This window comes from Gavialis gangeticus, unplaced genomic scaffold (assembly GCF_001723915.1).
Source record: "Gavialis gangeticus isolate Ggan-Ray unplaced genomic scaffold, GavGan_comp1, whole genome shotgun sequence".
NCBI classification, from domain to species: domain Eukaryota; kingdom Metazoa; phylum Chordata; order Crocodylia; family Gavialidae; genus Gavialis; species Gavialis gangeticus.
The window spans coordinates 51,963,058-51,974,211 of record NW_017729022.1 but is presented as its reverse complement, the minus strand read 5'-3'; the positions used below and the strand labels follow the sequence as shown (position 1 = coordinate 51,974,211).

Genomic DNA, 11,154 nt, shown 5'->3' with positions numbered 1-11,154 from the left:
CAAACATTCCATTCCACGTCCCATTGATCTTCTTCCCATGCTTGCCATTAGTCACCAGGTAGAGATCATAAGTGAACTTGACAGACTTGGAGATTTTCTTCAGGATGTCAATGCAAAACCCCTTGCAGCATTTCTTCATGTAATCTGGCTCTTCGTCTGTTTTGTTTCTGCAGAATCACAACCACAAGAGATTAAAGAGGAAAATTTCACTCGTTATCCCCCTTGCTTCCCAAGATACACTCTCTCCTCCCTGTCACACAACTACCTTGTGAAGAGCTCAGCTTGCAATATCAGTGCTGAGGGACAGAGCGAGCCAGGCGGGTTAGTTTGGCTGGCTTTGGCACTGGTGAGTGACAGCATGGGTCAAGCTGAAAAAGCCCAGCTGGCTCTGCTAGAGCTGTGTCAGGGAGAGCCAGCAAAGAGTACCCAGCTAGCTCCACCTGCTCTGCAGGTAAAGGCAAACCAGAAGGAGAAAGATCCTGTGGGTGCCTACTCAGACACGACGCGTTTTTGGCAGGGGACTGTGTTCCTCATACAGGTGCCACTTAGCGGGTCCACATTCTCCACAATGACGAATGGTGCCTCCTCTAGGGTCACAATACTCAGATGATCATCCTCCCGCTCCTCAGAGTCAGGGTACAGCTCAAAGCGGGGCCACACATAATACTTCATCTGTAGGTTTTTATCCTTCCATTTCCCCACCTGCAAAGACACAGAAAAAGGCAGAAACCTATGACTGCCCCATCCTTCTCCAAACTACGCTCTCTAACAATTTCCTGTGTCCAGAAAAAAGAGGATGATCCGGCATGTCTGAGTCCACCCATGTGCGAGAAGAGGACCACCTCTGGGGAAATCAATTAAAAAATAAGGAAGGTCACATTTGAAATGACTTTGGAGAGTTTATCTTCCTAGAATATTTAGGTGCATCATAAAACTACAGCACAAAGTGACAACTTTTGGCATAATACTCAGTCTCTGCTCTAATATGAGCTAAAACTGAAGTATGAGGTGCTGCCAGTCAGGATGGAGCTGCATCCAGTGAAACGGATGAAGACTAAAACAGCAGGAGGTACAGCAGGCTGGGGCTAGAGATGAAAGAACAACTCACTTTGTCAGCTTGCTGACCAAGGTGAAAAATAAATAAACAAACAAACAAATACTTCCAGTGTACCCAAAAAGATTTATTTTTTGTTTTCTTACCAAAAATCACTGGCTTCAAATCTCCTGTGTGTTTCCTTTTTAAATCCAGAATGAAATGTTTCATTTTCAGGAAGCTTTGATCTTTTTCTTTTCAAATTAATGTATGCAAACAGCCAAACAAAATGTCATTTTGGAATGAAAAATTGAAAGATTTCATTTAGAAAATATCAAAATTAAACACTAAACATTTTGACATTTCCCCTTTTTTCAGAGGAAGCTAAATTCAGTAAATTAGCTTCAAGTGAACCAAAGAAAAAATCATTTTTCCTTTTTTTTTTCTTTTTTAATGAATAGGCCATTTTTCCAGATATTTTCACTCAACACTAATCCAGATGGAGTTAACTTTGACAGAAAAGCCTATGACTAGAATAGCTTTGAGTGCTGCATGTCAGGATTGACCACCTCTGAATAGAGCTGTGAAGAAGCAGCTCATTTAGCCATTACCCACACCATCTCCAGCTCAGCCCTTGCCAACAGTATCACTCATGATTTATACATTTTCATGACCACTAAATTACACACGTGTCCAAATTAAATGTAGATGAGGAACCAGTGCTTCATCTTCCTGTCATATGAAAAGATATGCTAGAAAGAAGCTATTATTTTTCCTTTATTGTTATTTTTGTTTAAGGAAATGTTGCAATTATACATCTTGAGGCAGTACTTTGCTGCATGTGTGGATTATATTCTATCTCCTTTCTCCAAATGAAGCTTTCGACACTCCTTTGACTGGTGTTAGCCCTTTGAAACCATTCCTATCCATCATGACGCAATGAATTTACAATGCCTGCTGCCCAACGTAAATTATTCCTGAAGAAATTCCAGAAAAACCATCCCTGATGCTTTCAAGTATCAAAGCCTTGACTTTGTTCACATTTTCCCCTGTCACAGTTGATGCTAATTAGCACCTTAGCTGACAGCTTGAGCAGAGGGGGCAAGGACTGATTGGCTTTGAGAATGAACTCTCTTCTTGTCCCTTCAAGCACTCCCTCCAGGTCAGGTCTGAAAAACATTAATGGAGGGGGTAGGGCAAGCATGTGGAAAGTTTGTCCTGCTGCTGTTCATGATGTACCTGCACTGCGGGTAAACCAAATAGCCTGTTTTCCAGCAGCTGTCAATACAGCACCTTTCACTCTATTTTATATTTTTTTACTATAGAAAAAGTGCTTATTAGAACCTCTTTAGGTGTCAAAGGTTATTCTATAAAATTAAAGCCTTTGTAGCATTTTGTATTTGATGGCATCCAAAATCAGCATGAAATATTTATTGCCTTTTTTTAAAAAAACCTTCATCTGACTTTAAAAGAAAAAAACTGTCCAGAATGGGTTTACCAAGTTATTTATGGGAACAGAAAAGTCACTCAGGCAGCAGTGAGTCTGTTACCCTCTTCCAGTGCCAACGCTTCCAGACTTGAGGCAGCGTAAGAACGGGTGTTATAAAAGTATATAGACTATGTAGATTGCTCCTAAGTCTTCATCCTGCCAGATCTCTGCTCATACACACATCTACTAACATTCCAAGTAAGTGTTCAATGAGATATCTTTCAGAGCCTTGGCAGTAGCCAGTAGTTAGATAGTAACTATCTAGGCAACAGGCATAATACAAACACCAAACCAATAAATTAAATCAGGTAGAGACAAGCCCCAGACCTATCTCATGATTAGCCACAGGTCCTTTATGACAGAAATAGGGAGCTCATAAGGTTGCATACCAGGCATGTTTTGAGGGTTTTATTATATAGACTGAATTTATGTGAGTGCTGAAGTACTGAAAAGGTAAACCCAGCAGTACATAACCTGTTTAACTGCCCATCCAAGGGTAATAACTACCTAAAGCCAGTCCATGGCAATCAGCTTTCTAAAAATTGTCCACAGAAGAGGAAAAACTCAATATATGTGAATGTGCTGACCCAAATTTTCAAGGATGCTATAAGTGCCTTTATATCCAAATCCTGCATTTTCGGTGCTTGGGTGAACATTCAGGCATAACTGAATAAACACTTACATGCCTAAAGACAAGAGGCGATTTGAGTGCACAAGACGGCTATCTCCTGCCCAGCTTTGAAAATTTAAGGCACGAGAGAAATGTCTTGAAATGCTTTTGACGGACATTTTTTCACCTGGAAATCAACATTGCATATGTTCATTAAATAAGCTGTGTGCATATATGAAAAAGAAGAAACTGTGTGCATCTATGAAAAAGAAAATGCAAGAGAGAAAGATACAAATGTATTTTTAATGTGGTATATGTGTGCATAGGAGAGGAAGGGAGCAATCTGTTACGAAGACAAGAGATTTGTGTCAACAGAATTAAATATCACTGGTTTGTCTTGGCTAAATCATTAAAGGTGATGCCTTCATTTAAAGAGTATAACCTGCCAAGATCTGCAAGGCAGATTGAGGCACTTCTGATGTCTCAGTATTTGAAGCAACTTGTAAATTCTTATTACTCCAAGTTTTGCTCAGTTCTTGCAAAAAAGGCTTAAGGTTCTGGTAAACGGCTTCCCACTTATTAGTTCCTACGCTTTCCAAAAACCCACTCCTGGTAATACCAAAACCTTCTCCACTCAGGCATCAACCATGATAATTCCCACAGGAAGCTCCAGGTAGAGTTATGTGTAGGGACCGACTGAATTCACAATGGAAGTGGGCTGCACAGCAGCTCCTTTAATCTTGCAGATTCCCCTGCACATCCCCCTTCCAGTCCTCCGCCCCCCGCCAATTGGCAGAGGCTCCCTGCCACTCACTCCTGATTGCCAGGGAGGTGAAACCCACAGTTTTAAATATGACACTGGCTGGTGAGCAACAAGCATCAGGGCCACAGGGGCCCCTCAGCCAATCAGCAACTGGGGGGGAGGGAAAGAGAAATGCATGAGTGAATTTACGAAATTAGAAGAACTGCCATACAGCCTACTTCCACCGTGAATTCAGTAGGTCCCTGGCTATATGTATTTTTTTAGTTCCCCATATCCATTTCTTTTAGTGTTATTAGCTCAGAAAGTTATTTATACAACAGAAAAGAGTTGATAAACTTTTTCCGTGGGCATCTTGTTTGTTATACAGACAAGAACAGGATATTAACCAACTCTAAGGTTATAAAAATTATCTTGTAAATAATATGAGATCCCTGGCTGAATGAAAATAATGGTAGATGACCACATTCCTGCCCTCCACCCCCTGCCCAGCCAGTTCCTTAACCAATAATTAAAAATGGGAAAAAACCCACAACTGGGATAAGAAAACAGGCCCAAATGCTTGTCCCCAAATATTAATCCCCATGCCTCTCACAACCTTTCATTTAGATGCAAAAAGTCTGGTTTAGCGCATTAGTATAAACTGGATTAAAACAGGGTGGCCAAGCTGCAAACCAAGTGCCACAATTGGCACAGGCAGCATGTGTGTATGGCACATGGCAGATCATGGAAGGGACAGGCAGAACAGCAGCAGATAGGGTAGGAAACAGAAAGCAAAGCAGGAGACAAGGAAGGGGGCACAAGGTAGGAACCAGAAAGCAGAGCAGGAAATATGGCAAGGAGCACAGAATAGGGAGCTGAAGGCAGAGCAGGCAGGAGAAGGAGATCAGAGTGGCACTTGGGGTGGGTGTGGGACTAATTTATGGCACATCTGCCGAAAACATTGGCCCCTACTCTGCTAAGACATGTGAGAGTACACTGTCCTACGTGTTGCTGATGTCACTCTATTGGCAAGTCATCAAAGCACTGAATTTGCTGTTGTGGTACTATGGGATAGCTTCTCAGACGGCACATCTACATGAGACACTACGTTGCCATAGCAATGAGCTACATCACTGTAGCTTGTTGATACGGCAACGTAGCACTGGCCGACACGTACTGTATTGCCAACACTACTGTGCAGTAGCTCACTGCTACCTCTCATTGGTTACCATGCAGTTCGGTGCATGTGTAGACCTTCCCCGAATGTACTTATTCAAGCATGTTTATGTAGTATGACAAACCTTTAACCAGTTAAGGTGATCATTACAAAAATCACAATTTAAAGTTATAAGATAGCCAAAACCATGTCACTTGTCTGAAATTTTCCATGACTTTCCAGTTTGAGGTGAGTCAGAAACACGATGAAAACAGACGTTGATTATATTTCTCGCTTGCATTTTTTTAAATCTAAGACTGGAGAACAGAAACAGAATGTGGAAAACATCTTTACAAAGTTAAATATTACTCCATGGGACCCCCCAAAGTGTGGGGCCTGGGGCGGTCACCCCGATTCACCCCCACAGGGACAGCCCTGGTGGGGACACTCATACACAAGATGCAGGAGGCTGCTGGAGTGCAGTAATTTCCACACTCCAGCAGACTCAATTAATCAATTCTGTTCGATTGAGTCTGCTCCAACGTGATGGCATTCCAGCATGTCAGAGCAGCCTCCCTGCTCATCTATAGGCACCCACTAGCTCCATAGTAAATTCTCAATGGGCACATTTACAAGTTCATTAATGCATCATAATTATGGTGCATTAAGCTTAGTACTAACTTAATGTATTACAATTAGTACTACTGAGCATTAGCGCAGATGAACCCTTTTTGTATGATGCTTAATGCCCAGCACAGTTTTTGCCAGCCAAACTAATGCGCAGTAGAATTAATACAATGGACATTAAGTGTGTTATGTAGATGCACCCAACGTCTACATGTGCAGCCCTATTAGGAAACTAATTAACTCTACCCCAGGTAAGTACTTTAGTGTGCTATGCTTGATGTGTATGTGTAGATGCTGACAGTAGTACACAATGTGTATATGTAGTTGCTGACAGGGCTGGCTGCCTGCTGGCTAGCCCTGCATTCAAGTACCTTAATGTCCCAACCAGCCCCTCCACCGTATGCTGAACCAGGTCAGAGCAGCCAGGCTGGCAGGCTGACCCACCAGACCTCCTGCCAGCTTGAGCTGCAATGTGCTGCAGTCCCGGGCACACGTGTAAACTTGGCACCTGGGAGCAATAAATGTGTAGATGCAACCTGTCACAACTTCACCCCTCTCCCTTCCATCAGTCCCCAGACCCCAGCTCATAAGAGATCACAAGTAGAAATGGAAGTGATTCATTTTAGTTTATTAAAGGAATAGCTCATCTCACTTAAAGCTCCCGAGCATTTCTGAAGTTCATAAAAGTTCAAATAATATTTCCTCACTATTGTTTTTCATTTCTCAGCTGCCTTGGTGCTCTTCTATTCCAGGGCTGAAATTCTGTAAGAAAGGAGAGGAGAGCTGCTCCACTGATCAGGAATTAACATAGTACTCAAGAAACCTACAGACTTAATACTCTGCAGGCATGGGTCTCCTATGTGACCCTGTCAGCTGACTTCTCTGGAACTCCATTCCACCTCAGTAAAACTGAGGTAACAGTACTACAGAGCTCATAAACCAATTGAGTGAGTTCCCTATTGGAATTAATGAGTGCCGCATGACTCTGTCTCAAATTGGCAGGGAACCTATATGCCACCATCATCAGTGGCACATATACCCTGACTCTTGATGCCACCAATAAAACCAAGGGTGAATTCTATACTAATCTTGACCAACTCCTTTCTGAGGTTCCAGAGTGAGACAGACTTATTCTGCTCAGCAATTTCAATGCCAAAGTTGGAAAAACTCTAATCTCTGGAATAGAAATATTGGCAAAGGAGTGGGAAAGGTTCATTCCAATGGCATCCCCATCTTGGCCAAATGCACAGATCATGGACTCACCATCACCAACACCCTGCCCCACCAGAAAAACAGGTACAAGGCATTATGGCAACACCCATGACCTAAGCATTAGCACTTGATTGACCACATCATTGCTCAAGTCTGGGATCACAAAGATGTCCACATCACTTGAGCTATACTAGGAGCTGATGATTAGTGGTGAATTCCAATCAACAACAATGGGAATGCTGGCAGCACTTGGGGTGCCTTCAAGTCCACCGTCATCAGCACTTGCAAAGATTTGCTTGGATTCACTACCAGGATCTATCAAGACTGGTTTGATGAGAATGACTGGGAGATCCAAGAATTGACTGACCACAAGCACAAGGACTTTTGTGCTTGGCAGAATGACACCAACTCCAAGAAAAAGAAACTGAATCACCAACAACCCAAGGCAGGGTCCAAAGAAGAACCTGTGATATGAAGAACAGATGGTGGGAAGATGAAGCAAAGGAGATAAAAAAAATCTCACCGACATCCATGATATCCACTGTTTTCTTAGTGCCACCAAAGCCATCTACAATCCTAGCACCCAGGGACCAACCCTCCTTGAAACCTAAGGATGAAGGAGACCTGATCAAGGAAAAGGGATCCATCAATGCCCACTAGAAAGAACATTTGGAAGACTTTCTCAGTTCAGACTATGTTACTGATGATGATGAAAGTGTTCTCAATTTCATCCAGCAACACCCAGTCAGGGATAATCCTGGAATCCCTCTAACCCTTGACTAGGTGAGGAAAGCCATCAAGCAGATGAAGAACAACAAGGCATCTGGAACAGATGGAATCCCTGCCAAAATCTTGAAGAAGGGGGCAGAGAAGCTTACATCACAGCTCCATGCCCTCATCCTAAGGATCTGCAATGATGAAGAAAGCCCAGATGACCTCAGGGTTGCCATGATTGTGACAATCTTCAAGAAGGGCTTCTTTGACCTCAAAAAAGCCTTTGACTCTTGTCAACTGAGACATGATGTGGAGGATCCTTCTGAGGTACAGATGCCCAAGGAAATTCACCATTCTTCACCTGCGCCATGATGGCATGCAAGCGGCGGTTCTCAGTAATGGATCAACCACACATCCCATTAAGGTTAAGAAGGGAGTTAAGCAAGGCTGCATCATTGCTCCAACACTCTTCTCAATATTCCTTACCACAATGCTGCATCTGACCACCAGATAGCTTCTAGTCAGAGTGGAGCTAAAGTACTGTATAGATTGTCAGATGGTCAGACAACTCCAAGCCAAAACCAAAACTACCCTGGGCTTCAGTCACTGAACTCCAGTAAGCTGATGCTGCTATAGCATATGCTCACTTGGAAGCAGATCTTCAAGCAATTGTCAGCGTCTCTGCCAAGGCACACAAGAAAATGGGACTGGGGCTTAATATTCAGAAGACTAATGTCCTGCATCAACCATCTTTTAATGAGCAGCCCCGGCTCCAGTAATTCAAATTTATACTGAGACTCTGGAAAACACTGAGTATTTCCCATACCTTGGAAGCCATTGCTCACAGAAGGCTGACATCAACAAAGAAACCAACATCACCACATGTGCAAGTACAGCCTTCAGGCACCTGAGGAAACGCAACATCAGATTCAAAATCAAGCTCATGGTTTATCAAGCAGTTGTGATCCCCACCTTACTGTATGGAGTTGAGACTTGAGCAACATACAGGACACCAAGTTGCTTGAGAAGTACCATCCGTGCTGCCGGCAAAAGATCCTTCAAATCCAGTAGGAAGACAGACACACCAACATTAGTGTCCTCTCGCAAGCAAACACCACACACCTCAAGGTGATAATCATCTGACATCAACTTTGCTGGGCCACTCACATCATCCAGACGTCCAACTCCAGATTCCCAAAGAAAGTTGTATTCTTCCAGCTCAGTCAAGCAGTATGCTCAAGAGAAGGGCAGAAAAAGCGCTTCAAGGATGTCAAGGCCAACTTGAAAAAATGCAACATAGACATCAACTGATGGGAGACTATCGCCCAGGACTGCCCCAAATGGAGGAAGAGTTTGCTGCAAGGATCTTAGTACTTTGATACCTCACAATGACAACAGTGGACAGCAAAACAGGAACGGCAGAAACAGCACGTCTCAGACCAAATCAAGATCCAGAGCCATCCTGCATGGAAACAAAAGCCTGAGTTGCAACATAATCTGTGAATCCTGAATCAGCCTCATTAGCCATCTTCACACCCCCAGATAAGGCAATCATGGAAAACAATCATCCTTGACTGTGAGATTGCAGACAGCGACCTACCTCAAAGGGCTATTGTGAGGAAAACTACATAAAGCTTTGTAAGGTATTCAGAGATTATGGCAATAGAGCACAGGTGCCCTGGCTTTTTATTTCCTTCTCAGTTTCAAGGGCTGTGCAAAGAAGGCTTCCTGCCTTTGATCACTGCTCTTGGACAGTTAACTGTGGAGCATTAAACAAAGGGGGAGAGGGCTGACTAAATGGCCAGCAACAAAAAGGTATCTGCAAACAGAACAGACAAAGGAGAGTTTGAAGAGGCTTGTCTCTTCTTCTTTGAAACTATGCACTAGGAAGATAAGCTGATTATACTGTATCTACTGAGGCAGCAGCAGAGGCAAACCAAATTGTAGGAGATAGTGAAAATGTACATTAACCTTCAATGATACCTGATAGAAGCTATTTATGTATCAAATGTTACTTGATGGAGCTCATCAAAGAAAAGATCCAAGAACTAGACAGCTGGAGACAATAATGAAGTTCATACACAAATGTGAAAACATAATGAAGGAAGAGAGGTCAGAGAAGACTTCATAGACTACTCAAGGTTTGCAAGATCTACTGAACAAGATGACCTGGAGGGCAAAGCATTTTATGAGAAGGGAAACACATGAAAGAATAGTACCATAAAAATAAAGAAGAAAAAAAAACAGTTGCTGAAAAAAAAAAACAGAGTTGAGGAATGAATTTCAGTTTGTCCTACAAAGAAGAAATGATGCACATAGCCAGGGACTGAAGCCAAAAAAGGAATACGGATAAGGGGGATATACAAGAGAAAGAGAAAAAAGGACACAGTGAACTGCAGGCAGAAGGAAGAAAGGAAGAGACAGAATGTGAGATTCAAACCAACACCAGTAGGAGGCAGGTATATGTGATTAAGGGGCTCCTCTTAAATAAGAAGTGACAAGCCTCAAACCAGAATGGATCCAGAGAAAAAGAGCATGCACCTTCTGCCAGGAGTAAGGATAAATGTGAAACTAAGGTTAAAATATATCCTCATGGGAGAAAGGGAAAAGGCAGGGTAGATATGCACTTTACAGACTAATTAAATAAGATATACATAGAACACAAGGTTTTGTGAACTCTAGTTCACTTCAGAGCATCTGATGAAATGAATTCAAGTTGACAAAAGCTTGTGTTCTATATATGTCTTAGTTAGTCTTTAAGGTACATATATCTACCCTGCCTTCTGCCTGACTTCAGACTACCACACAGAACTACCTCTCTCTGTTCATGGAAAGTCCCTAACATCAGGAGAAATGGCACTAGCCAGATTCCTGGAAATAGATCAAGCACAGCTATGCCAAGCTGGGGATGATTTTAAAGAAGTGGATGTTCAGGTGACCTTCAGTAAAATTATTCCAGTCCCTATAGATGGAGGAACAAACCACGACAAGATATTGAAGATTAAGAAATGGTTGGAGGATTGGTGAACAAGGGGTGCTACAAAGAAGGTATTGAGATTTTTGATCACAGGGAGCATTCATAAATAGAGGACTTTTCTTCATGAACAGACTCTTCCTATGTACCTTTGTGTACCCTTCTGGGATCAAAGTTAGCACAACTGAAAAGAAGAGATTTAAAACTAAGGAATGAGGGGAGATTGTATAAGTGAAAATTGTGTATTAGAAGGACAGCAATCATGGTGGAATAGGAGTCACGACAGGCACGGCTGGTGAATTAAGACTGGTGGGGCGGATGGAGCGTCACATGGGAGCAGGGAGGGTGGGGGTGGCTTGCAGCCAGCCAGGAGCAGGGTGGGGTTTGCAGCCAGCTGGACACTCTGGCCAGAAGCAGGGAGGCTGCAACCCTCCGACCCCCTCACCCCCCCAGCCGCTTGCAAACCCCATGCCCTGCTCCTATGTGCCCTCCACCCACCCCACCAGTCTGAGTTCACCAGCCACACTCGAGTCACAAGTGGAATCAATGCATTAAAGGCTATGGGTGGGCAAAGAAAACCAAGGAAACCTGGGGGGG

General features: G+C 43.1%; 1 protein-coding gene across 1 annotated transcript in view; it reads right to left on the bottom strand.

Moving 5' to 3' along the window:
* The window catches only part of GRIN2B (glutamate ionotropic receptor NMDA type subunit 2B), a 388,000-nt gene that overhangs the window by 48,311 nt on the left and 328,535 nt on the right, over window positions 1–11,154 (bottom strand). The window contains exons 5-6 of the mRNA XM_019514920.1: window positions 494–702; window positions 6–167 (exon numbers count right to left, since the gene is read on the bottom strand). Coding sequence (XP_019370465.1) covers window positions 6–167; window positions 494–702 — 371 coding nt within the window. The remainder of the gene's footprint in view (window positions 1–5; window positions 168–493; window positions 703–11,154) is intronic.